Here is a 27,128-nt window from a genome sequence, read left to right on the forward strand (position 1 = left end):
CATTCATTCCTAACCTGCTGAGCTGCACCCGGAAGCAAGCAGGTAACGGCCAACCTGGCTTCTGCTGTCTGTCCAGTAGCTGAGCCTGCAGGTGAAACGGCCAAGATTGCTGAGGGGGGCCAGGAACGGTCCGTGTCCTGCCATCTGGAGGTTAAAAAGGGACACGTCACTTCCGCTGCCTTCCCCCAATACCCAGGGAGCCTAGACTCCACAGGCTGGCCAATGGCTTTGCATCACCACAGAGCAAAGCTGATGTCTCCTGTCGTCCCAATGGCCCAGGCCCTGCTGATAGCAAGCAGCCACCAGTGCAGAGTTGGCTCCCACTCGCTCTCCCGTAGCAGCAGTGGCCCAGCAGGGTGGCTGTTGTCAGGAGCGGAGGGGGAGCTGTTTGAGCGCCATCTCACTGCCCCAGGACAGGGCTTGGGTGCAAGTCTGTCATGGAGCCCAGCTCGGTGGCTCTGTGAGGTGGAGAGACCAGAGCAGGAGGCGCCTTTCAGCTTGGTATTGAAGTGCAAAGCTCTCTGGGAAATGAGCCAGTGCCTCTTTGTTCTCTGTTCTTTGGCACAGACCCTGAGCTTAGCCACTCCCTGGGAAGGCCGGGCATGGAGCTGGCTTGAGGGGTTCCTTAAACTCATTTCTCGGCGACAGCTGTAAAGCCTGAGGGTTTTGAGGCACTTGATTGAGGAGAAGGGGTGGTGGCCCCCGGCTGGGGAATGGCAGAGACCAGTGGGGCATTGACTGTGGGACTGTGTCTCCGTCAGCTGTGTTTCCCCTCAGTAGACTTGACTTGAGTGCGTTGCGTTTTCAGAAGGTGCACGAGATGCTGAAGAAGGGCTGGGATGTGGAAGGCTCCCCGTTCCGGGGCCAGAAGTTCGACCCCGCCATGTTCAACATCTCCCCTGGGGCCGTGCAGTTTTGACGACGCCCAGCGAGGAAGGGAAAATCACATCCACGCTTGGGATTGGAGGCCAAGGCCAGCGCCACTGTGTGTAACCAGCTAGCACGGGGGCAAAGCCTGGGCTTCCCCCTCTGCCTGCTCCCTTGAGTGATGTCCAGCTGCCCCTTTATCCTGGTGCTGCCACTGGGGGCTATTTGCCAACAGCCAGCCGCCAACCGGCTGGGGCGGGGGTGTGGTTTGGGGGGGGAGGGGGGAATGCCAGCTTGGCGCGTTTGAGATGCATGTGGGGCAAGCCTAGCAAATGCAGAACTACATCCTCTGTCACCACGGCAACCAGCAGCTGCTGGTAGCATTTCCCTTTCTCTCACTGGCGATGGCCCCGGTTGCTGCTGGGGGTGGGGGGGCACGGGCGGCTGTTGTTTTTCAGGAATAGATGATGCTTGTTGAGGTGACTTTGAAGTTTGTCTTTCTTGCTTTTGGGGAGCCCGCCCCAGCCCCCAGTGCCTGACCCTCTGAGATGGCAGTGCTGCCCCCATTGAAAAGTTGCCAATCTGTGGTGGCCGTATCTAACCGAGCTGCACCGTGTTCAGAGCCCCAGCGCGCTGGCAGCGGGAGGGAAAAGCTGCAGCTTCAGACACCTGGTAGCGGAGATGGCACAGACCATGCCATGCTCCAAGCACTATACACCTGCAAAGTGTTCCATGCAGCCTGGGCATGGGCCCATGGGTCTATCCGCAGGCGTCCAGTTCTCTGTTGGCCGTGGCAGCTGGGGTGCTGAGAGTTGCTGGTTATATTAACAAGGTTTTGGCTCTGGCAGAGAGCGAGAGGCCAGGTCTGCCCTGTGCCTGCCTTTGCAAAGATAAGCTGATATACACAACCCCCTAGGGCTCACATTGTGAAGTCAGCCCAGCTTTGGGCGCCTAAAGCACCTGGGGGCTGATTTCCAGAGGCAGCAAGTGCCTGCAGCTCCCGCTGTCTTTGCTTGGCTTGGGAGTCTGAAAACCGAGCCCTAGGGGCTTCTCATTGGGCACCCAAAACTAGTGGCCGCTTTATGGAGTATCGTGTCCCCAGCTACTGAGAGGGTGTCTACGCTACAGCTCGGAGCGAGTCTCCCAGCCTGGGAGCTACAGCCTCCCTCCGCTCAAGGTCTCACGATAAAGGGGGCTGTGTGGTGGGTGAACAGAGCTAGCGGGTGTCTGTCTAGCCAGCGTAGTGGCCAGCACTGTTAACGCAAGATATGGTGGGGCTGGTCTGCAGATGCTCCCCTCTGAAGGCGTTAAAGCCAAGTGCTCAGACCCATCCAGGTCACCCTCTGTGCTGCATCCTGTGTTCTCTCCATCGCCAAGAACCCACACTGATGCCCCGCCTTTCTCCCAAGCGGGTCAGAGCCTGGAAAACTGGCCACCTGCAGGCTGCCGCTGCCTGCTATAGCAGCGAGCCCCAGAGGGGACTCAGAAATAATAGCATGTGACCGTGTCCTTAAAGGCTGTATCCTAATGCGCGCACACACAGGGTGAATTAAGGTTGTCTAGGCAACCTTCATTTGGGCATTTCCTAGCTTTTGATTTGCAGACTTAATCATGTTCCTTGCACCTAGTTGTGTGGTGTAACTTCCTAGGGTCTTAAAAGAATAAGCTGGAAACAAACCCAACAGGAATTCCAGCATGTGGAATCCTATTGGGACCCCGTGGATCATCAGCAGGGTTGAAACCTGTAGATCCTGCCCCCAGACCTCTGCTGCTTGAGCTAACGGACCGACTGATAGCAGTAGTAGGTTGTCATCCTCGCTGTGGACCAGCACGAGAAGGGGATGGAATGCTCTGCCAGTGGGTTTTACAGCTATTTGCTGACAGTGGAGGAATGGTGAGACTCAGGACTCCTGGGTTCCAGGTACGGGAGAGGAATATTGTGGGCACAACTTATTTTGCCTCCCAAGCCTGACTCCTGCTCTGTCCCTTCCAAACTGGCCTTGTTCCAGCCTGGCTCTTCCCTGCCCCTGGTCCCACTCTCCTCACCTAGCCAATCCAATCTTCCCTCTTCAGGCTTCTTATTACAGCCCCAGGCTCTAGGCCCAACCAGTTCTCGTCTGCCTCCAACTCCCCGTCTATTCCCGGCTCTTTGCCCGGCCAGTCCCAGTTGCCGTTCCTTCCAGCTCCTTATCTGTTCTCTCTTCCCCCTCCATGATCTCCAGTTGCCCCCTCCCCACTGGCACCCAGTCCCAAGCTTTGCCTCCCTCCCCTCCCCGCAGGCTTCTTGTCCCACTCTCTGCCCAGCTGATACCAGTTCTCCCCCTGCATCGTCAGATCTCTCTCTCTCTCTCTCTCCTTCCCCGTCCCACTAGCTCAGTCCCAGTTTTCCTGCCCAGCCAGTCCCCTGCACCCTCCATGTCCCTTTGCAATCTTCCCCTGCTCAACCTACTGACTTCCAGTCCCTCCCTGGCCCCTAGTCTACTCAAATCCCTAGGCCCGCTTTCCCTTCCCTCCCTGTTGGCACCCACCTTTGGCTCCTTATGCCAATCTGTTGCCCCCTGCTGGTCTGGCACTTGTCCCCTCTCCATATCCATTGGGTAGCTTCCTCCTCCATGCTGCGGGGGCCCAGCCCTTGGGGTCATGACGGGTGTGTCTACACTGCAGCTGGGAGCAAGCGTCCCAAGCCAGGTAGACCCGTCGAGCGGTTCAAGCACAGGTCTGTTGCGCTAAAACGAGCCGGGTGGGCACGGCAGCTCCAGCAGAGTTGGGCCTGAGAGCCCCAGGCACCATGGCCACACTGATTTGCTCGCTCGAGTCCCGCTGCAGTGTAGACATAGCCTGAGAGCACAGGCGCACGGACCGGACACGGCTCCGAGCTGCATTTGCAGTGCTGCTCAGCTTGGTGGGAATTTAACTGCTACGCTCTAAGAAGTCTCTACTGAGCATGTGTGAGCTGGGATTTTATTTGGCCAAATTAGTGTTGTTTTTAAGGGTGACGTCAAAACACAGATGCTGTGGTCTACACGGAGCACCCCTGGACACCCCCCCCCCCCGCAGGGCCCGATTGCGGCGGGTGGGGGCTTGCAGCTCTCCCCATAGCCATGTATTTGGATAGTGCTGGTCACTAGCCATGGGCAACTGCAGCTCTGCTACTCGTGCTGCTAGGCTAGCGCCCTGGGCGAGCCCAGCTCAGCCTACTCTGCCCTGCAGCCCGTTCCCCACGTCCTGCCGGCTTATCCCTGCTCCCGCCCCAGTGTGAGCGGAGCAGCCCAGCCAGCCTGGGTGCGTGTGCCCCACAGGACGTCAGCCTAGGAGCTCAGGCTGGGATTGACACCCCCTTTCCGTCAGTGCCTGGGGGCCACCCCCTAGAAGAGCCCCTTGGCCTAGACTCTCTGCCCTCTCTCCATCACAGCTGGGTCTCCTCCTTCTGGGGTAACTCAGTTCCTCTGCCTGTTTAAAGTAGCCCAGCCCATGTGTTCTGCTGGCCGGCCCCCCACTCCTTTAGGCCCGGTTGGGTCAGTACCTGTAGCTCCTCTCCCTCAGCCTGGAGGTTACCTAGTGGTTATTCTCGCTTTGTTCTTCCTTGTCTCCTCTTCTGCGGGTCTCTTCCAGGCCGGGGTGGCCCACAGGCCAAGCGTCTCCAGCTGCCCGTGCTGCGGTGGGTGCAGCCTGCTTCATTCTTGCAGTACAACTCCGCTGGCTCAGGGAGCCCCTCGGAGGCTAGCAGGGAAGCAAGCAGCACCCGGGAGCAAGCGCCGGGCACCCCATGGCCGCCACATGTGGCTGCGCTCGGATTTGTCCACCTCCCTCTTCCTTTGCAATAAACATGTTTATATCCAAGCAACTGTGTGCACATGTATGTGACTCAGTGTGAGGACATTCCCCCCGCATACACCCCCGGGGACATGCGTTGGGCTGGATCCGGCCTCCTGCTGCTTTTCTGGGACAAGGTCACTGGGAAAGAGTCAAGGCTCCAGCTGGGCCTTGCCTTAGGGTTGCTCCCTGGATTCACCCGGCAAGGACAGCGCTTGGAGCCGAGCTACGAAGCAGAACAGTGCCCAGCAGCAAGGGCTAAACCTGGAGGCTAAACCACCCCTGGAGGAAAGAACTGGAGTTGGCTAGATCCCTCTGGGGGCGAGGAGACGCTCTGCCATTCAGCAAGGAGCTAGGGCTAAGGTGTGTGGTGTTTTCCACGGGGCTGCTGGATTAACCCTTTAGCCCTGACCCACATCTTCCCACCAGCTGCTTCCTTTTTGCAGCCGCCTGCTGTTCCCTGGGCAGCTGAGAGTCCAGCCAGCTGGGCATGGGGAGGAGGGGTGGATGGCATGGCAGTGTGGGGAGGAGAAGCCCTCCCTGGGGGGAGGTTGGTGAGGAACAGAGGGGGCATTTCAGGCTGTGGGGAGTGGCCCTGTCACTGGTTGGGGAGTGAGCGGGAGTTGGCTACAGAAGTGGCTCTTCCTTACTAGTGGCTCATTCCCTTGTGCGCCGGGTGGCCTGGTCTGAGGAGACCCACGTGCAGCCCTGCAGAGAGGGGAAGAGTCAGGGCTGACTGGGAGCCCAGGGGAACGTCCCTGGGCCCATGAGGAGCCAGGCCGGTGAGTGCCAGCACCGTGCACAGAGCATGGAATGCGCCAGGAGCCAGGGTGACTTTTGCTCTTTCTGTTCCCTTTGCTTCCCGCCTCTCCCAGGGCTTCATCGATTTGGAGTCTAAGGCCGGGGGGACCATTGTGCTCATCTAGTGCGACGTCCCTTAGCGCACAGGCCCTGAAATGTCACCTGCTTACTCCTGGAGTGAGCCCAGCAGCCTGGTTGGACTGTCACGTCTTGCAGACAGACTCCCCCGTGTCCTGTGGGAGATTGTTCCAGGGGTCAGCCACCCCTGCTGCTAAGAGGCTGCCCCATTTCTGATCGGAACTGGCTGGGTTTCAGCTCCAGCCGGTGGGTTTTGGTCTGCCTTTCTCCCCGAGACGCAAGAGCCCTTTAGCGCCGTGACTTTCTCCCCGCGAAGGTACTCAGACACTGCTCACGTCACCTCTTGATCTTCCTTTCAATAAGCAGAAGCCAGCCTCCTAGTACCCCCCGCCCCTTCCCAGGGGCCATGGCTGCTCTCAGCTAGGAGCCAGCAACCAGCCCTTGGCCTCCGCCGAAGCCTGACTCACGCTGACGTGGCCCGTGAGCAGCAGCGCGCTCCGGGAAGAGAGATCCTGTTTTCACACCAATGTTCCCGTGCTAATGAAGAGCCAGGGGAAGAGACATGCCGCAAACGGGAGCGAGAGGCCGACTCGCCTGAGCCACGTCAGCTGCTCTGGGAAGGCGAATGTCCCTTCAGCCAGCCAAAGGCATGGCGGTGGGGAGCTGGGCTCTTCGGGAGTGGGAGAGAGCTGGTCTCACCCCCGCCTCGAAGCTGTTCCTCCCTGGCACTTTCCAGCTGGCAGCGATGGTGCAGGCAAGCGGCTGGCTAATCACCAAACTCGCACTCGTAACTAGGAAGCACAACTTAAGCCCGTCCGCTTAGCATTTGGGGCTATGGAGAAGAGTGGGGTGAAGCCTGAAGGATGGGGGCACCATGGTACAGGGCAGAAAGAGGACACAGGGTACAGAAGAGAGCACCCCGGTCTCTCCCTTTCTCTCCCAGGGGCTCCAGGGAGCGGGCCTGGGTGGGGGCAGTGGTGAGGTATCGACCCCGGGGGCTGATGGGTTCTTGGTGGAAGGCTCGAAGAACCTCCCGGGGCTAGGGGAGAAACATGCACGAAATGCAGGAAGTTCCTCAGCATGGGAGGAACTTCTGGGCCTGAGCCCCTGGCCAATGCTACCCCTGCATCTCGGCTTCTGCTTAAAGCCGGATTGTGCATCGCTTCGACAAACCCACCCTCAAGCAGTTGGCGTGGCCTGGAACCTGGGGGCGAGACCAGGGCCTGGGGTGGCAGATGTGGACAGAAGGGGGTTCCCAAGGTGGAGCTCCCTAAAAGGGGAGTGGTGCCAAGGGATTCATTCCTGCCATCCCTTTGCTGCGTCCCGCCAAGGCCCCCAGGAGGCACCAAGTCTCCAGCACTGGCCTCCCCTGGTGCCAGCCCCAAGGCCCAGCCCTGGAAATAGGACGAGATGTGGGCCTGGAAATGACAGCTAACAAGCCCCTAAGATGTGGCCGGAGCCCTGGAACTGCAGGGGAAGGGGGCTTTGGGTAATGGGGATGGTTGGAGCTGGGGGCCTGTAGATTTCCGCTGTCCGGCGGGGGGGTGGCAGGGAGCAGAGGGGCCCCCGGGAATGTGGGGCTCGGGATTCAGGGCAGAAGAGATCCTCTGCATGTGGCAGCACCAGCGTGGGCACCGATTGCTGCGGGTTCACTGAGCTGCCCCCCCACCTTGTTTCCAGCTGCCCCGTGGCAATTAATGAGGTCAATGTTGCAGCTTCCTACCGTGAGTTTTCCTGCTGGGCTGGGGATGCAGCCCCCGGCCTGGGGGGTGTCAGGCTTTGGGGGGCTTTTCCAGGTCACCCGGATGGCGTGAGGAGACTGGAACTGACAGCATTTCCATGGTGGCTGTGGCCGGGGGGGGAGATTGGGGTACTGCAGCCCTACATCCCCATAGCATATGGGGAGCAGGGAGTCAGCAGAGGTCTTAATGCAACCCCAGTGGGGCTGTGGGGGCAGCTGGAGTTAGCAGGGTGGCTGGAGCAGACTCTGGGGGCAGGGGAGCCAGGAGGAGAGAAGGACACAGGCTGTAGAGGGAAAGCGCCCTCAGAGGAGATGCAGAGAGCGGAGATGAAGGGGCGACGGGAGGAAACCGGAGTCAAGGGGATGCCAGGTAGAGCTGGGCGGTGCCTGGGGAGGGACTGACGGCTCCGGCACCAAGCAGGGAAAGGGTCCCCCAGCACCATTATTTCACACTGGCTTGGTTTCTCATTCCCTGGGTGATCCCCACCCAGGCAGGGTCCATGGTGCCTGCACCTGGGGTGTCCTCGACACCGCCATCCCCAGGGTGACACTCAGCTCGGGCTGCAGCTGCCTCTGTCTCCCAGGAGCTGAGTGACAATTTCTCTCTGGCGAACGAAAGCACAAATAGAAGGGGGCTCTGTGCAGCCCCCACAGCTGCCCCCGGTGCCCATGGCAACAGCGGTGCCAGCTGCCTGCCTGCCTGTCTGGCAGGGCTCCCTGTGCACTCTGGCTGCCGGGGGTCAGCACCAGCCCGTGAGCGAACCCTGCCCTGCCCATCCCCACACTGGCTCACTAATTCAGCCCGGTTTAAATGCCCTGACGCTGCTCCTTCCTCTGGCACTGAACTCGAAGCTCTGCTGGAACGAGGGAGCCACTGTCTACCAGGGACTCTCCCACCTGGCTTCCGAATGCAAGTTAGAGACAAGACACACAGCCTCACCCAGGCTGCCTGGAAAAGTGAGCCCCCGCCCAGCAGAATAATCTCTCTCTCTCAGCCCCAGAGCCCCGCAAATCCCTCAGCCTGCCCCCCGTCCCCCAGCACTCCAGAAAACAGTGGCTCTGGTGCATGGGGGCTGGGCCGGAGCAGCCCCTCCACTGATCGCGCCGGCATGGAGGCTAGACGCACCGCCCAGGAGGCCAAGACCAAACCGCGAAGGGCTCTGCGGGCTACACCTCCAGCTGCCCAGTGCAGGCCCATGGCCACGCTGGGCCCCACGAGCCCACCTCTGGGGAGGGCAGTAGCGGGTTTGCTCCCTGCTGGCCAGCTGCAGCAGGGGAAGGTGCCTGGTCATCCCAGCTCTGCCCCCACCAACCAGGGCCTGGTATCCTCTCTGCCAGCCCCTTCCCTTGCCCTACTCAGGGAACCACAGCCCAGCCCGCGCTCGTTCAGGGGCTGGCTTGTGCTGCGCTGGCCGGGCAGGTGGAGATGGACACGCAGGTGGACACTGTCGCTCCTGCTGGTCTCAGGGGCCCACGGGGCAGAGGCCTTGTCCACCACTGCCCTCCCTAAAAGCACTGACGGGCAGGCAATGCAGAGCTGTGCCCAGGCAGGACCCTGGCGGCAGGAGGTGCTGCCCAGCTGGGATGGCGGGATTCAGGGGCTGCGCCTGTTCCTCTGGGAGCGTGTCCTGGCCCTTCCCCAGGGAGAGAGCTGGGGTGGGGGGATTCTGCTGCCCTCTTCAGAGATGCCACCTTTTGTGCAGCTCCAGGTGGCACACTTCATGCAAATGAGATGAGCTAATTAACATAGTGGCCCGTGATTTGCATGCAACCATAAACTTCAGCTCTGACAGCGTTGTGTGTGGCTGAGTCCAGGGGAAAGGCCCTTGTGGGCAGCGACACCCACAGCCCAGCCGCCTGACACTGCCCAGCCAGCAGCCCCCTTCAAACTGGCGCGTGGGCGATGGCAGCAGTCAGCAGCTGGCAGCCCTGGGTTCTGCTGCACCACAGCTGGCAGGGTGCCCTGGTTTTAAGCGATAGCACTAGCGGTAAGGGATTCATTTCTCAGGGTGGGACTTTAATCAACCCGGTTTTGAAACAGGGAAAGACAGATGATATCACATACCACCCTAACCCCCAGCCCCCACCCCTGTTAGCAGCAGGTTTGAATCCCAGCACAGACTGGTCCCACTTGAGGACAAATCACCCACGTTTTTTCCCCGGCCTGGTCTCTTGGAGCAGATGTGATGCCCGTTGGGACAGCGGGTGGGAACAAAGCAGGTGCCCTAGCTCTGAGCAGGTGTGCGGGGCAGCGGTTCGAGACAGCACACAGCGCTGGCACCGTTCCTCCGGAAGGCGGCGTCACGGGGTGGTTGGCCCTTTACCGGAGCACAGCCTCACCTGGGACACTGTTCACGCCCTTCCCCACGTTGGGCAATGAAGTAGGGCCCAATAAGGCAATCTGGCCTGGAAGAAACGAGGGAGAGAAAGGTCAGAACAAGCCTGGAGCAGGCTGGGTGCGGATCCTGAGATGTGAGGCAAGTGGCAGAGGGCGTCTGGTCAGTCTGAGCGTGAGGGACAATAACTCAGGGAGAGTTTTGGATCCTGGCCTTTGGGGGAATGAGGATTCCCGCTAGCCGGGGCTGGGCCATGGCCTCTGGGGAGAGCCCCAGGACTGGCAGAAATGCCGGAACACAGTATGAACGTTTGGGCTGGGGGGCCGGGGAGGGACTTTATTTTGGGACTCTGAGCAATGTTCTGAACTGTTAATGTCGTTCGACCTGCCCGAGGCCGGGGGCGAGGAGTAGCAGTGAGAAAGCCTTGGGAGATTATTTCTGGGAACCTTGGAGGGAAACTGAGGCAGGGCTGCTGCAGAGCCACCCCTGGCCATGAGGGGGTATTCAGGAGGCAGCAACCCTGGTACAGGCAGCATGGCGTGTGCAGGCTGAGCCAGGGGGCAGCGATATGTGCTGGGCATGTGCCTAGGGGCACAGTGCTGGGGTGCAGGGCCGTGATATGTGGCCATTGGCTGGCCAGGCCGGGGGTCCCATGCAGTGGGCACAGGCACTAGGGGACCTAGAATCCAGTTGTGATTTTCTACCTCCAGATCGCTCTTGTGTTCCTTCTCGGTCGCTTTTGAGGGACAAGTGGGGAGGGGAGTTTGCCCAGCTGTTCATGCACCAGTTGGGGGTCCCTGCGTGACTCTGAGGTTGGAACAAAACTCTCTTGTTGGGATGGAGGCAGAAGCAGCACATGGGCCAAGAGAACCTGGGGCACAAGGGAAATCAGGGGACCCTGCAAGGTCCTCTGTGGGGTTTTCCTTATCCCTCGTTGGGCTTGGTACCCTTGTCAAGCAGCTCAAGAGTGTCAGTGCCAGCCCCAGGCAGAGTGTCAGGAACGGGGGCACGAACCCCACATTGGCTGGGAGTTCTACACTGCAATTTCACCAATCACGTGTAAACTCCTCAGCCCCTGTAACATCTGTCCCATGCAGTCACAGACGCCCCGTGGGCACTCTGCTCTGTCTTGTCACCCAGGCGAGCCTGCCTTTGTGATCGATGGTCCCTTACATCTGAAATCACAGCAATAGTCAGGTTTTTTCCCCAATCCCAAAGGAGCAGTCACTTCCCCCTGCTCAATTGCACCTTAGGTCTCCCACCAAAGACAACGCTTGCAGCTGATCCTATAACAAACTATCTAAAGATTTATTAACTAGGAAAAGAAAATCCCAGAGTTATTTATAAGGTTAAAGCAGGTAAACGTACATACACGCAGATGAGTTCCAACGTTAAGTTTCAAAAGTAATAGAAGCTTCTCTAAGAAGCAAGCTCTCTGTGTCCTTTAGTGCTAACCCAGGCCAAGCACTGGGGATCTCTTGCTTATGTCTAGTAATCCTTGCCCCGAGCAGCATTAAAGAGATAGTCCCTCCTTTTATTCCTTCTGCTTTGAGTTGCAAATTCAGCTGGTGGGAGGAATTCGGTGACACATGTCCTCTTGGTGCAGGGGGCTGCGATGGGGAAAGCAATCGACAAAGTCTTTTGTCCCCTGATGTTCCTTCCAGGAGGGTTAGTCTGGTGTTGATGGGCCTCCTTTCTAGGGCAGGAGATAACCCTCCGGTTGGAAAAGAGTATTTCACACTTGTTCATGCATCTCTCCTCTCTGGTGATTGACAGTTGCTGAGCAAACACTTAAAAGCTGTATCCTGTGTTATAAGGTAATATTCATGAGTGAAATTAACGCATGCAGCAATTTACAAGCATTTCATAAAGTTTTAACATTCTTCTAACTCTACCACCTATTTTAATGATACCAATACAGGCGAGCCAGTCTGGTGCCAGCTATCAATTTTTCAGAGTTCAATGGAGACCTAGGGGCCTTGGCATGAGTTGGCACCTGGTCTGCCACCATCACACCCCTTTTTGACATGAGCAGTTAGCCAAAATATGGGGCCCTGTGAGTTGCCTCCATTAAGAGGAGCTGCTCATGCTGAAGATGGGTATCCTTGACACCATTGTTTATTTACAAAGTCCTGTTTCCCTGAACAAAGCAATAGCCAACAGGAGGCCATTTAATAAATAAAGGTACCTTGAAAGGTCATCAAGTCAAGTCCAGTCCAGCCCCCTGCCTCCACTAGCAGGACCACGTACTGATTTTGACCCAGATCCCTAAGTGGCCCTCTCAAGGATTGAACTCACAACCCTGGGTTTAGCAGGCCAATGCTCAAACCACTGAGCTATCCCTCCCCCACAGAGGATAGGATCAGCTGCAAATGTTGTCTTTGGTGGGAGACCTAAGGTGCAATTTCTTTACTCCAAGCTCCTTTCTAGCTTCCACTCTGCCCAAAAGCTCTCTCTTTCTCAGAGCCACACACCACAGCAGATCTCTGTGCTATGGCCTCTTGGGCAAGTGGGCTACTGCCCGTTACCACGCCAGGGTGATCGGCGCCACTAGGGAGACAACAATGATGTCCTTACAGAGTGGAAGGCTGGGTGAGAAAGTGAGTCCAAAACATGAACTAAATCCAGGCGCCCGTCCCCGCATCTGCCTCCTTGTCCACTTGATTGTAGTTCCTGGAGCAGGCTCCCCTGGCTACTCTCTGGCTTGGCCAGCGTGGCTGCAGCCATGCTCTGGCCTGGCTTCTTCCCCAGGTTGTGACTTGGGGGGCAGCGGTGCAGACAGTGGCTCCTCTGGGGAAGAGTGCCCAGCTTGGCATCTGGAGGATGGTCTACAAGGCCTGGGCTCCCTAGATACAGAGGCCATCCATTAGCTCCAGAACCTGGCCATGGAGTTTGGACCTCTGCACGGGCCACGCTCCCAGAGCTGCTGTGGCTGCTGCTTGCTTGTTGCTTTCTCCCCCCTCCCCTTTCTGGTCTTTTTCTGCCTCTCTTTCCCAGACCCAGAAACCCTCATAAAGTTAGAGCCAGGGAACCCCCTCATCGGTACTGAACCCCTGCACCTCTGGGCCTGGCAGTTCTTAGCGCCGGCACCCCGGCTTGCCACATCAGTTATGAACGTCCAAAAATTGCTCGAGCCCCGACCCCTCTTTCATTCTGTATTAAGCATGGCCCCGCCACCCACCTGTGCCTTTCTTTTGGGCATGACACGTGCCTGGGTTTGCTCGGAGGCCCCCGTAGGCCCCGATCCTCAAAGGTATTTAGATTCGTGAGGAGCCGGGCCCTATTATTTCAGCCGCAGGGCTCCATTAAGGATCTTAGCGGCGACTTACAACCCTCTTCAATGTAGCGCAGTCGTGGGCCAACCCACAACAGGCTGCCCTTCAGCACAAGTGGTCACGGGAACTGCATAAGCTGCGCCCCCCCCCCCCCCCCGCTAGAGTGCATGTGCTGGCAAAGATCAATGCAAACGAAATGAAAGATTACTAGGTGTGCTGGGGTAGCCGCACCCCATTGTGCCAGGCGCTGTCCCTGCCCCACACCGCTGACAGGCTAAGTAGGAAGTTGCACTGTGAGTTTATAAGGCCGATCGCTATATAGAGCGGCCTAGCTGGCTAATTGCAGCCTAGGCATGTTTCTGAAGATGCAGCCCAGCGGTAGTAGGAGCAGATGCAACGGACACATGCAGGGGAGAGACCGGTAGCCGGCGTACTGATGGGCACGAGCGATCGGGGGAGCCCTGAGCCGAATGCGACTGCCATGCGTTCTGTTCTCTGGGCTCGCTCTGAATAGGGTCTGATGACGCAGCAGCCAGCGGAGACCGTGAGTTCTAAGTTCCCTCCACATGCTCCTGTTTGTTTCTGTGCCCGCCGCATTCCCGGCTCCCGAGCACGGCCTCGTGCTCCAGGAAACGACCCTTTTCCCCAATAAACACGCTGAGAGGACACACAAGGGCATTCCTGGTAGAACTGGGATTAGAATCCAGGTCGCTCATACGATGCACCTGAGTTTCAGCCACACTGCTGCTTAGAGTGAATGTGCCAGATCTATGTACGGGTCACTGCTGGGCTAACCACTAGACATCACTCCCCTCCCAGGGCCCAGAACAGAACCCAGGAATCCTGCTTCCCGCCTTCCTCGTGCTGTCTAGCAAACAGCTGCATCACGCCCTCTAGTGGCTGGTCCCTACAGAGGACAATTTAGGCCCTGTCTGTCCGAGAGGGTTGCAAGGCTTTAACTTGCACCTGTTTAGAGAAGTGACCCGGCTTTGAGTTCGTTTAAATCAATTCCCAAGTGACTTACGCTGAACTGAAATACACCTGGATCCAGACACATTTAGAGTCTGCACGGCCTTTGGCGCCGGTTTACGGAAAACGGGTTTCAATCCTATTTTTAGTGAAACTAGGACAGCATTTGAATGTACTCAAAGCTTCCTTTAGCTCCAGTGGGAGAAGCTGTGCTAGGGATCAACCAGGCTCCAGACAGACCGGCTGCTGATTCCTGGCTGCACGGGCTAGCGTTTCTATTTTACCTGGGGAGTTGGCTTCTAAGCAGCTTGGTAGTTAATTGACACAATGAGAAACCATCTTTAGCACCAGGTTTGGGAGTTAAAAACCATTAGAAACTGTCAGTGACAGTGTCACATGCAACAAAACACAGGTGTCCTGTGTGTCAGTCGATTATTATTAATAATCATGTTTATTACTGGAGTGCCCAGGGACCAGCTGCGATCAGGGCTCCATTCTGCCAGGTGCCTTCACAGAGCAGAGCACACAGTCCCTGTCCCCCACACTTCCAAGGAGGAAGAACGGCTCAGTGGTTAGAGCACATGGGAACCCAGTGGTCATGTCCTGCTCCGTCACGGACTTCCGGTGCCCTTGAGCAAGTCATAGATTCATAGAATATCAGGGTTGGAAGGGACCCCAGGAGGTCATCTAGTCCAACCCCCTGCTCAAAGCAGGACCAATCCCCAACTAAATCATCCCAGCCAGGGCTTTGTCAAGCCGGGCCTTAAAATCCTCATTCAAAAAGTCATTTAGCCTCCCTGTACCTCAGTTATCCATTTTACAGATACTAACGCTTCCCTACTTCCCAGGGGGCGCTGGAAGGAGTAACAGATCTAGTGATGGAAAGGGCTATAAAAGAAATAGACATTTATTATTAATCCACAAGGCAGGACAGATGCAGGATAGCCAGACACGCTCGTTGAGTGGCTTCTGTCAAGCAGTGGCCGGCTTGAAGGGTGAGATGTACAAGCCGCATCAATGGGAATCGTTTGGCCAAAAAATTCCCGGTGCAAACAGCATCTCCCATGTCTGGCACCTAGCTGAAGGCACACGGGCTCCTGGAAAGAAGGTAGCCCGGCCCCCATCCTCAAAGGCGCTTAGGAGCCTGGTTCCCCCAGAAATACCTGTGATGATGCAGGCCCCTGTGTGCCGAGTGGCGAGGCTGCTGTGTAGCAAGTGACGGGGAACACATCCCGGAAGTGTTCAGGGCATCCCTCCACGCAGAGCCAGTAAGGCTCCCTCACTTTGGGCCGTGCCTCTCATCTCAGTTCCTTTGTATTCCGTTGTGATCGCTGCCGTGTTTCTTAAAGCCCCAGCTCCTGGAGTCAGGTGACCGTGTGAGACTCTCCACTTTAATTTTTAAAAAAGGCAAGCGTCTCTCTCCTAGTTGTGGAGAAGAGCTTGCAAAGGTGACCCCACCAGGCTCTGTGCCCAGGAACCCATTCGAAAGACCCTCTAATGTTGTCATTTAAAATCTCCTGGTTTTTAAGCTGATCTCGTGGTTCTGGGGAGGGCTGATTCCTGGTTTTAAAGCCTGGATTGGTGTGACCGTGGACAGGGGTGCCAGAGATGAAGAAGCTGCTACACCCTGCTCATGAGGCGGTGCACCAGCTGGTGGGTGACCCCCCCCCCCATCCCCAGGGCTACATGGTTCATCAGACTTGTGGCTGTGGGACTCTGGGCTCCATCTCAACAAGCACGATTTCCCCCTGGAGTTTCCTGCTGGGCTAATTCTGCATCCTTCATTTCCAGTTGCACGTTCTGCCCCGGCTCCATCTCCTGCTCCAGATGATGCTGGCAGGATGCCCCTTACGCAGCATCACTCTCACAGGAGGGACCCCTGCGCTGGGTTCTCTGTAGACACCGCTGCTCTCCAGCTATGCTGGCCCGGCCTTGGAAACCAGCTCGCCGCACGGGGGTTCTCCCTGACCGGGACAGCCAGCTTGGCCGAGTCAGGACGTGTCAAGTCAGGAGAGGCTGCTGTGGTGCTGCGCAGTGTTGTGATCAGCCCAGGCGCCCTGATGGAGCCAGAGCTGGGTCTCGTTAGCAGAGCTTTTTCTCCTTCCCTTGATCATGGACACGGAAATTTCCTAGGTCTAAAGCCAGCAGCGTTCCCTTGAGCCCTGTCACAGAAGCTATAACAGGAATCTGCCTTCACACCCTATGGAGTGTGAACGCTCCTCCCCACGCCCACTAGCACCATACACATCCTGCTGTTACTGATTAGCAATGATGTCCATGCTGAATGGGGGCGGATGCTGGACAGAGCACTGGACCGGAACTTAAGAGACCTGGAATCTCCTCCCAGCCCTGCCACTCCCCTGTCAGTGACCTTGGGCAAGTCAATCCTCTCCCCCGCCATCTCTGTGCCTCAGTTTCCCCATCTATAAAATGAGAATAAGGATACTGACCTTCTTGGTAAAGTGCTGGGAGATCTGCCTATAAGAGCGATGTGGGATTAGTTCAGATTTCTAGCAACCAAAATGATAGTTGTCTATGGGTCAGGGACCAGCCCAACTGCTGTGCTCTCCACCCAGGCCAGATTGTTGGCTCTAACCCGGTTCATTGTGGTGGCCATGAGGATGCCTCTGCCCCTTTCGCAACTAGGATGGTGCAAACCCCCGGCCAGAGCCCAGGAACAACTGGGACTACGAGGCCTGGTCACGCAGGGCTAGTTAGCGCATACACCTGGGGCCCACGGGCGGAAGTGTGATCACACCTGGGCCCTTGCTGAGCAGCCCTGAAGAGTGAATGATTCCCAAACCAATCTCGGGGGATAACTCCGCTGGAGATGGTGCGGGCGAAGGGGTTCTTCTCCATGCTTATTACGGTAGGATCTGAGCACCTCCCAGTCACACTCGAGGACACATCTGTGGGGGTGTTTGCTTCAGCCTCTCCCCAGGGGGAGAGGGACGTGGCAGGGGGATTGGCTTGTTTGGGTCGGATTGTTTGTTTTATTTAAATGTGCCTCTTGCTGTGTATGTCTGTTGGAGGAGGCAAGGTCAAGGAATGCACCTGGCACTTGGAGCAGAAGTGGGGGCCTCTGGGCATGGGGGGGGCTCTGGGGTGGGTGTCTAGGAGTGGGGGGCTCTGGGTGGGTCTGGCAGCGCTGCTTGGATTGGTGTGGGGGGGGAGTTTGCCACACAGGCAGGGACCAGGCCCTGGGGCAGCCCTGTCTCGGGCACTGACCTTGCTGTGTAGAGGGTCCATCACCCGGAGTTCCACCGTGACCAGGTGAACCCCCCTGTAAGGGCCTAGGAGAACCTGGATGGTGGTACTGAAATATCCTTACAGCTGTGCAGCCCCCGGCTCCATCGCTCCCTGGCTCTAGGTGCAATAGGCTGGCATGTGGGGGTGCAGGGTGATGGGCCCACCTCTCTCAGACTGGGCAGTGGTGCTATATTGTGCTTTAATGGCCCTTTATCGCCCAGCCCCATGACCTCTGGATCCAGGGGCGAGGGGCTGATGCGGAAGGGAGGGGCCCTGTCCCAGGGCAGAACCAAGGTGCCCACTCCTTAGTAAAGGTCCTGGCCCTGGGCAGACCCTGGCCTGTATTTTTGCCTGGCTGGCCACAATAAAAAACAGAGACCGGTCAAGCAAAAACCAGACCACATTCACCATCTTCCCCCAAGCTCCCCGCCTAGTGGAGCCCAGGTTCCAAACACCAAGGGGTCTGTGTCCCTCTCCGTCTCCGGGAGGGGCCCTGGCTCCGTGGGGTGGGAGTGGGGAGGGGCTAGAAATTGTGGGGTCTGGGGACCCTGGGGCTTTTGGGGGGGGTGCACTGGGGGGCTGGTTCTAAGGGGGGATCTCTGTGAATGGGGAGGCTCCTTGGCTTCTGGTTGGGGGCCCCTAATGATGTGGGGCTGGCACTGCCCCCTCCACTGGGGGTATTGTGGGGTGCCCCGAGGGCCCCTGGGGGGGCCTGACACCACCCCATGCCCTGGGTGCGGGGGGTCGCTGGGCTGGCCGTTCCCCTCCCCGGGCTGCGAGGGTCCCCGGGGGGCTGGCCCTTGCTCCTCCGTCGGGGTGGGGGCACTCGCCGCTCGCAGGGAGCCTCGGAGCGCAGCGGGCTGGGTGGCTCCTGCCCCCGCCCCTGCCAGCCCCTCCCTCCCCCGCTGCCAGGCGGAGCCGGAGCCCAGCTCATTGCGGAGCGAAGCGGCAGCCGCGATGGCAACCACCGTGACCTGCACCCGCTTCACCGACGAGTACCAGCTGTACGAGGAAATTGGCAAGTAAGGAGCCGCGTCTGGAGCCAGCGGCGCGCCTGGGGCCGGGGCGTCCGAGAGGGGCTGCGCCCCTCGGGGGTGGGGGAAGCTGGGGGCTCCCCCGTTACAGGGCCTGGTGGGAGGAGCCGGGGGTGCTGTCCCCCCCGGCACGGGTGCGGGGCAGGGGGTGTGCTCTCCATTGCGCCCTGGGCGCACGGGCCGGGGGGGGGGCTGCCCCCGGCGCGCCTGGGGCCTGCGCCCCTCGGGGGTGGGGGGAGCTGGGGAGGGTCATTCCCCTCCCCCGTTACAGGGCCTGGTGGGAGGAGCCGGGGGTGCTGCCCCCCCCCGGAACGGGTGCGGGGCAGGGGGTGCGCTCTCCATTGCGCCCTGGGCGCACGGGCCGGGGGGGAAGCCCCGCGGGGGTGGCTGGAAGGTGGCTGCTGGCTCTGGGGTATCACTGTGCTGGGGGTTCCCTAGTGTGTGTGTGTGTGGGGGGGGGGAGCCTGGCCCAGGCTGCTCTGGTTGCCAGCTGCCCCCCCTCCCCCGGGGGGGCGTCCTACTACTTGCCATGTGCCGGGGCTGGGCTCGCTCGGCCGCGAATGGCAGCGGGGGCTGGGGGCTCGCTTGCCGGCCGGAGCTCGCAGCCATGACGCATGTTGCAGGAGGAATGGGAACCATCTGGAGAATGGCACTAGCCCTTCAGTGGGTCCCTTGTGCCAGAAACCCTAGACCCCCCCGCCCCCGGCTCCCCTGCGGCGCTGGGTCCTCCCCGCCCCCCCTCCGGCTCGGGCTCGCCGCGTATTTATAGGCTCCTGCAGCCGCGCCGGTATTTTTAGGCAGCCGGTTCTGCGGGGCTCACCCAGCCCCCTCGCCCCCACTGCAGTGGTTTGTCTGCCTGGCCCGGCGCAGCCCCGGAGACCGGCCTTCCCCAGCCTGCTCCTGCTTCTCGGTCATGAGTTGCATTTAGAAGCGCCCCCCCCCCCCCCAACACCACCGCTGATTTTTGGCTGGGAGGGGGCGCTCTTGGTGATGCCCCTGGGCTGGGGAAGACTCCACCTACCCTGGCACCCTGCCCCAGGCTGGCAGCAATCACCCCTCTTTGCATTCAGGGCCATGTGCTGGCGCTGGAGGAGGGGAGCTGGGAGGGGGGTCCCCACCGGGGGAAGATCAGTGTGCCAGGGCTCTGGAGTAGCGGTGCCACAGAGCGGGCTGGCCAGGGGGAGGAGCTGCCCTGGCAGGTTGGTTCAGCGCCCCTTCCCCCACCCCCCCCGTGCCTACGGGTCACTAGCGCCCGGCTGGGGGCTGACATAGCTGCCCCTCCAGTGAGTAGAGGCTGGGGCTGCCATGTGTTCCCTGCTGGGGTCTGCCCTTGTGCTACTGGGAGAGTGCACGATGTGGGCACCCTGCCATCTGCACGCCCACGCTGGGGGCCGGCGCTCAGTGCTGCCTACTGAGGGGGCTTTCCCCACCCCAGCTGCCCCCCAAGAAGTCCGGCTGGTGGGGAGCATCTCCCTCAGCATGCCAGTGGCGTACATTTCACACCCGTGCTCCATGGCTGTCAGAAGTCACTGGCCTTTTGGGGTATCTCCAGGCTGAGACCCCTTAAAGCGGCCCGGGTTTCAGAGAGCTGGTGCTTGGCAGTAGCCCAGACTCAGGACCTCTTGGGGTGTCTCAAGCTGAATTTGGGGTGCTCCAATTGAGCCTCCCCCCCCAAACTGGGATAATCTTGGCCCTGCCATTTCGCAACCCCTGAAAATATTCCATTCCTTGCAAACTGCTCCATCTTTAATGCAAGTCTGGCCACCCCATAACGACCCGTCTCAACGCCCACCTGCATGCATCCCTTCCCAAAGGCCTGCAAACAAACATGGACTTTGCAGCGTGCCTGGAAGGTTTAAACATCCTACAATAATTCTCCTGCTGCCCCCTCCCTCAGCCACTTGGCTGAGCTGTATGGATTTAGCTCTCACCGTCTTTCCTTATAACCCAGCTCGCAGCCGCCTGCGTTGTTTGGCTGGGAACCCCTGCCAGTTTTTCTACATCCGCTACTTGGATGGACAGCGCTTTGGGGTGGGGACTCTTTTGGTTCCGTGTCTATCCAGCGCCTGGCACAACAGGGTCGGGCCGGGACTGGAGCCTCTAAGCGCTCTGAGAATGCTCATAGTAGTCGGGCGCCCAGAAACGAACACAAGATGCCAGGTGGGCTCTGCCCAGAGGTATAGAGAGAGATTGTCCCCTCCTTGCTACAGAGAGAGGGGCCGGTGGCTGGGTCATAGGGGGGACCGGAATTGGTGTCTGTGGAGTGACGCTCTGTGACCCAGGGCGAGTCACCCTGTCTCTGTGGGCCTTCGTTCCCATGTGTTCACTGGGGATACCAGCTCAGCCCTTCCCTCCAGAGGTGGAGCGAGGAGGAGAAACAGGCTGAAGATTGTGGGGTGCTCAGAGACATAGTCATGGTGGTCCCAGGTGTTGAATGTGCCCTGGAAGGGTGCAGAACATGAGGCATCTGGGAGGGACGGCGCTGAGGGCACATGCTGGGAGTGTGTGTGTGTGTGTGGGGGGGTCTTTGCCAGAGCTGTATAGAGAGGGACCCTCCCTTCCTGCTGCAGAACACGACCGCTGGGCTTCCACGTTTCTGTGGAGGCTCTTTGACAGGCGTGAATTCGGCAGAGCGAGGAGGTGGCGTGAGCGCTGTAAAACAGAACGGGGCCTGCAGAAGGGCAGCAATGGGACTGACTTCCAGGGCCTTGGAAACGAAGGTCAGGAGCCCGCCCCCAGAGGAGCCGGACAGTGCTGTCCGAGGAGAGCCAGGCACTGCAGGGCTGCTCCAGAACTGGCTGGCGTGCTTGTCGGCAAGCCTTCCTCCGAGCCATCGGTGAGCTGCCGGGGAGGCGCCTGGCTACGCCCCCAGCTTCGGAACAGCCTCCTGGAGGAACCCCTTCGATGTGTCAGATCCCAACGGGGGCTTGCTGTGCCTTCGGGGTAGGCCACGTGGCCTCGCAGCCGCCGGAGACTGAGCCCCGGAGGCTCCCGCACTCCTGCTTCGCGCCACAAGCTCCTCCTGCCAGTCGCATGGAGCCAGGCTCCCCGGGGGAGACAGGAATGCTCTGCAGGGAGAACGCACCTCGCCTGGCCTTCGCAGCGGGCGGGTTTGTTAGTCACCTGGAAGGCAGTGCAGGAAGTCCTGAGGTTGGCCTAGAGAAAGGAAGGTTAAAGTGTGCCCATCCGGGTCGGCCCAGAGCAGACCTGTAGTGAACTTCGTCTCTGGCGCGTACGTCTCTCTCCCCCTCAGATTCCAGGTCAGCCAGCTCTTCCCCTGTTCATTCCACCTGCATTTATGTCCCTTAGTCTTTCCTGAGAGCAAATGTAACCCTTCTTCCTCCCACTCATCACCGGGTAGCCATCTAATGTGTGGGGAAACTAGGCATAAAAATACTACAGCAAATTCTCACTTTGGCACGCTTGGCGTGTCCAGGCCTGAGGACTAAGCCCCCTGCAGGGACACAGCAGCTGCCCCACGGGTGCTGAAGTAAGGCTGCTCGTGGACCGTGGTGGAGCTCGGATACCGAGGTGATGGATGTGTTCGAAATAGCTAAGCAGATCAGCAGTGGCTGCCAGTCTGCTCGGAGCCCAGTGCGATGGGGGGTCTCTTCGTGAGCTGGGCCCAGCCTGCTTGGAGAGCTGACCCGGCTCCCTGCCCCTGGCTACGTGTGGCCTGCTCTTGATCCCCAGGACTTACTTGGTGAGGTTCCTATTTACCCATGCCGGGGGTGTCTCCGCTGAAGCATGCCCCCTGCTATCCTGTCCTTCGGGTGCACCGGGCTTTGATCATTTGGGGGACTAGGAGGGTCACTTTTGCACGAAGGCCCTTTGGCGTGGAGGGGGCTGGCGGGTGGTGGCGGGGCTATTGGGCAGCACGTAGATCCCTGCCCCGAGGCAGCTCGGCCAATAAATAATAGCCAAGCTGGGCTGCAGGGTGTGCGACTGCGGGCCCTCCCCCCACTGCTGTGCAGAGCCCTGTGGAATATACAGTGGGCGGCTTCCAGGAACCATTCGGGAGAGGCTGGGGCTGCTGGCCGGGGCAGTCACCTGGCTCCTGGGGTGCAGGCCCTGCCTGTCTGCCGCCCTGACGCACGCTCGGGGGCCTTGGGCTCGGACAGGAACGTGGCCAAGGGAGTGAAAAACAGCAGCTGGGCCGGCGAGGGGCGTTTATGGGCCCAGCACATCTAAGAGTATGAAGCAACGAATGCCTGGCTCTGACGTCCCATTCTCCACCAGTGAGTTTCAAAGTGCTTCATAGGGGGGAAGACTGAGGCCCAGAGCAGGGAAGTGACTTACCCAGGGTCACCCAGCAGGCTGGTGGCAGAACCTGAACCCAGCTCTCCAGAGTCCCAGTTGAGTTGCTCTAGGCACTAGGCCACGCTGCCTGTCCTAGCATAGAGAGGTCTCTGAGGGCTGCCCCCAGCTGCAGGGCCTTATGGCGATGTCTGACTCCTCACCCCAGCTATCGAGGCATGAGAGGGTCTCCTTCGCCAGCTCCGGGAGCTTGTCCATCCATGTGAAGGGAATCAAACAGAGCATTGGGAGGGGATGGTGGCGGACATACTGCAGCGAGCTGAGTGCCGCTGTCAAGGCCCATTCCAGTGCTCTGTCTGCTACCTTCGAGGTGAAGTCGAATGGAACAACCAATGAATGACGCAGGCACAAGACGCAGCGGTCTAAGATAGAGCAGGTGCGCCGATATTTACCCTTCATCATAATACAAGCACCAGGGGCCGGGGAGTGGGACCGAAAGGCAGCTGGCTGAAACCGGGAAAGACAATTATTGCATATCGGGTAATTAGCCGGTGGAACTCACCGCCGCAAGATCTGACCGAGGTCCGGAGCTCAGTGAGGTTCGCGAGAGGATTGGACAGTTAGCTGGACAGTGAAATAGACAGTTCTCAGTTACAGGCGTTAGCAGCTAGGTATAAAAGAAGGGGGTCTCATCTAACACCCCAGCCTGGCCTCAGCGCAGGAACTAGTCTCTAGGGGGAATGTCCCCATGGGCAGGTTTTACCAGAACTGGTGGCTACAGGGTGCCAGTGTCTGAGACAGGAGTGGGGCCCCACGGCTGATCTGGCCTGGAAGTGCCTCTGGGGTGAGGCCAGTGGGCAGCGTGGGGCTGCCCTGACTAGCCCCAAACCCTCTGGTTGATCAAAGTGCCAGCCCTGGGCACTGACGCAACCCTGGCTAGGCCCTGGCACCTGTTTAGAAGCTCGCAGCCTCTCCCAGCTCAGGCTTCCCCTCCCTGCCCCAGCTCACCCTGCCATTTTTATCCTATCCCTGGGCTGTGGTGCCAGTCAGACCAGCTGGGAGGTGCCATCCTCCCTCTCATGCGGGGCTCTGCCAGCTCCGGAACAGATGGCTGCTCCAATCACCCTCCCTTTGCCACTGCCCATCCTCTCTCTGTGACTGCTCCCTGCCGGGACACCTGGCATCTCGTTGAACGGCAGCAGCTCTGGGCCCCTGCTAGCCACAGGCGGGTGCTCAGCTCTGGGAAGGGGTTTAACGCTTGGCCTTGATTGCGTTGCCCTGAGTCGCTGGCAAGGCCCTGTCCTTCCCTTGCCCTCTTCCCCGTTCAGCTGAAGGCTTGTTAGCTGTTTGGATCGGAAGAAACAACAGCAGCAGCGGGGGTGTGAGCAGAAATGTACTCAGTGCCTGGCTGGGCAGCGCCTCCGGGGAATGACAACACTCTCATGGAGGGGGGGGTCTGCTGTTCTGTGGGGGGAGAAACTGGCCCTCGGGGGGCTCATCCGGCCCTGCAGTGTTGGGAAGCTGGGGTTATAGGCCACGCCGGGCCGGTGCCGTGCACCCTGGGCGGTGCGTCCCGGGGGAGGCCGTAGCCTGGGGTTAGGGCCGTGTGGATCGGGGCCTGAGTGTCTGCACCCCTGGCTCTGTCGGCCCCAGGGGAGTTGGTGGTGGTTCTGCCTGCCAGGCTGCGGGGAACTGGGGAGTCCCAGCGAACGCAGAGTGGGGTTAGCGCCATCGAGGGGATTACAGCCGGGCCCCAGAGGGCTTGGAGCAAGGGCGGCGCATGGACAACATGGCCCGACCCACGGTGGAGTGGCGCTGCCTGGTCGGGTTATGCCATGAGGGGACAAAGGCGATGAGCAGCACAGCAGTGCGGGATGAAGGCGGCAATGAGCAGTGATTGAAGGGGGAGCCCGGCCTCGGGTGAGGTTTGGAGAGGTTCTCGGGGCTGCAGAGGGCAGGAATTAGACACCGGGAAAACCATCTGGCGCTTGCTGTTCTGCAGGGCCAGGAGCAGGGTGGGGCCTGCGAGTTGGAGGCCCCCAGCCCCTTCCCCAGTAGAGCATCTGCGGGCAACACGTGGGGCAGAACAAACCGGACCCTGGGGGATCCCTGCCGGCCCTCTCTGCTGGCTCGGCCAGCCCGCTCCTTGCACCAACATCGCTGGCTGCTGCCCGGGATGGGGCATCTTGCTCCGCGAGGGAGCAGAGTGCGCGGGTCCCCTGCCCCTGACATGCCGGCTGCCAGGTGTGGAAATGGGAAAGCTGTCTGGCAAGCCAGGGCTTGGTGCAGAGGTAAACCAGTGCCGGGGCAGGATGTGAGCCTGTTCCTTTCCATCACCGCCTCCCCCGGGGAATAGGCTTGTTTCTGGATGGAGGGGGAGGGCTGTCACTTGCTGCGGCTGCCCCTCTGTGCCCACGAGCAATGCAGCTGGCTCTGGAGGCTGGTCAGGGCCCCCCTCATTCCACCCAGAGGAACTCCTCACTCCTGCCATCCTGTGCCCCTGCCCAGTGCTTCCCCAGCCCCGCCTCCCGTCTTCCCGCCCACGCTCGCTTCCTCACCCCCTGCAGCAATCCTCAATCCGGGGCACCCGGCGTTTCCATGGCAACAGACTGCGCTGGCAAACACAGGCTCATAACAGCACCGTGTGCTGAGGCGGCTGCTGCTGCTCCGCACTGTTCCTGCCCTCGCTGGCTGGGTTTTCTAACGCAGCCAGCCCAGGGCACCGCGCATGTCGCCGCAGGGTCGGGGCCCCAGATCCCCCGGCCACCTGAGAATCCAGGTGTTAGCAGTACAGAGACTATGACACACAGGGAGGCTCCTGAAGTAGCTGACTCTCTCCAGGAGGAGGCAGTGCCCCCCTGTCCCTGTTCATTGCCAGGATTGTCAGCCATAATCCTTCCCCAGCACTTTCCATCTGCAGGCTGGGCCTGCCTTAGTGTTAGCGCAGTGTCGTCGGCCTCTCGGAGCCTGCAGCGAGGTGGGTTTCATTACCCCCCCTTTACAGAGGGGCAGAGCAGGGACGCGGCACGGGCGAGGTCAGATTTACCCAGTGGCAGAGTTGGGGAAGAACCCAGGAGTCCTGGCTCCCAACTCTGTGCTTTAGCTCCCGCTTGCCCAGATCAGAGGCATCAGGGACGCTGGGCGGTTCCCTCTTCCTCCTGTTCTCGCCAGGGTGCCCGTGCTGGGGTCTCTGACCCACTGCTTGCTGCCCATCCCATTTTGCTGCTGTTGATCCCAATGGGAGCCTCGCTGGCTGGGTTGGTTCTGAGCTCTCCCCAGGCACCATCCCAGCCCACTGAGAGCCGGGTGTGAATGTCTCCCGGGGCTGGGTTCTCTGGGACAACTGGTGCCATCTTTGCAGCGGGTGGGGCCCGGGTGCCTGCGGGGAAGGGCTGTTAGAACGGCAGAAGGGGGTAGCAGGTCACCTGGCAGGCCCGGACTGTGTCCTGTTCAGGGGGCCTTTCCGAGCTGGTCTGGGCTTTTGGATTCGGGGAGCAGATGTGCTGATGCTGGAGAACTGCTGGGGGACACCCCGAGCCTGCCTTGCTTGGGGAAGGTGCTCAGAGGGGTCGCCCTGCATGGGCCTTGGGGGCAGGGGGACTTGCACAGACCCACAGCCCCGTCGCTTTGGCCCCTTACCCCCAGCCGAGCCTCCGCTTTGAACTCTGGTTGAAGGGATGGGGATGCCAGATCTCCCCACTCCCCGACACCAGATCTCGGCCACAGGGCTGGTGGCCATCACGCTGACCTGTACGGTGCTCTCCCTTCTGTATGCACCTGTTGTCTCTTGTCTTGCTTATCCGCTCTCCAGAGCGGGGAGCATCCCTCTGTTCTGAGTTTGTTCACCGCCTAGCACGATGCAGGCCCTGCTCTGTGACTGGCCGGTGTAGGTGCTCCTGTGATTCATGAGGCAGTAATGTGCCCTGGAGGATCGCTATTCTCAGTATTGTTGCTTCTAGTTTATGGTTGGGGGGGGCTACCAGCTTTTGGGGGGAATTCCTTCTGTGACAAAGTGGGAATGTTCTTAATGTTTTCTCTGAGTGCTGTGTGGGTGCCTCAGTTTCCCCTATGCATTTCTCGAGTGTCTAGGGGGGGTGTGATTGTTGCAGAGCCCTAGAGGGCCAGTGTGATGGTGTCTGCACAGAGAATGGCTGATGCCCTCTCTCCTGGCAACTGATGGCCTGGGCCCCTCCTCTGCAAAGGTGCCAACTGAAGGTGTTGGAGAACAAAGAGATCAGGTGACCTCCTGGCCTGGGAAAGAGACAAAGGCCAGAGGAGCAGTTGGAGTTTTTTCAGTTTGGGGCTGGCTGAGAAAATGGAGGGGTGCCCAGACAGGGCTCTGGCCTCCCTAGCCCTCCCCCCCCCCAGATGGATCTGACTGAGGGGGTCCTGTTGTCTCTACCTGCAAGACCTGTCTTGGGCTTTGTTCCTGTCATCTAAATAAACCTTCTGTGTTACTGGCTGGCTGAGAGTCATAGTGAATCGCAGGAAGTGGGAGGGGGGGCAGGGCCTTGTCTCCCCCCACACTCCGTGACACCTTCTGTGGAGGGGGGGCTACAGGATTGGGCTCTGCTTCTGGGCACTGGTGCTGGGGGGTGGTGAGGGCAGAGAGGAAGAGTGGCCCAGTGGCTAAGGCACTAGCTTGGCCCCAGACTGACTCCCTGGGGGGCTGTGGGCTAATCACCGAGGCCCAGAGATTTTAAGGCAG

General features: G+C 59.6%; 2 protein-coding genes across 38 annotated transcripts in view; both read left to right on the plus strand.

The window, feature by feature from the left end:
• NUDCD3 (NudC domain containing 3) overlaps positions 1-4,707 on the plus strand; it is a 57,252-nt gene extending 52,545 nt beyond the window's left edge. For all 3 annotated transcript variants that reach the window (XM_042859318.2, XM_005312363.5, XM_065584366.1), the window contains one exon: positions 809-4,707. In XM_042859318.2, coding sequence (XP_042715252.2) covers positions 809-919 — 111 coding nt within the window. In that variant the 3' untranslated portion in view covers positions 920-4,707. The remainder of the gene's footprint in view (positions 1-808) is intronic.
• A 13,184-nt stretch (positions 4,708-17,891) lies between these two features.
• The window catches only part of CAMK2B (calcium/calmodulin dependent protein kinase II beta), a 141,833-nt gene continuing 132,596 nt past the window's right edge, over positions 17,892-27,128 (plus strand). For 4 of the 35 annotated variants that reach the window (XM_065584360.1, XM_065584364.1, XM_065584363.1 and 1 more), the window contains exon 1: positions 18,016-18,151. Coding sequence is in view for 31 of the 35 variants with exons in the window: in XM_065584335.1 (XP_065440407.1) it covers positions 18,087-18,151 (65 nt within the window). In the remaining 4 variants the exon portion in view is untranslated. Of the gene's footprint in view, positions 18,152-27,128 lie in introns of all 35 variants that reach the window. The other 31 variants (XM_065584355.1, XM_065584344.1, XM_008178717.4 and 28 more) reach the window with 24 other exon arrangements.

The sequence above is a fragment of the Chrysemys picta genome, chromosome 2 (genome assembly GCF_011386835.1).
Source record: "Chrysemys picta bellii isolate R12L10 chromosome 2, ASM1138683v2, whole genome shotgun sequence".
In the NCBI taxonomy this organism is placed as follows: domain Eukaryota; kingdom Metazoa; phylum Chordata; order Testudines; family Emydidae; genus Chrysemys; species Chrysemys picta.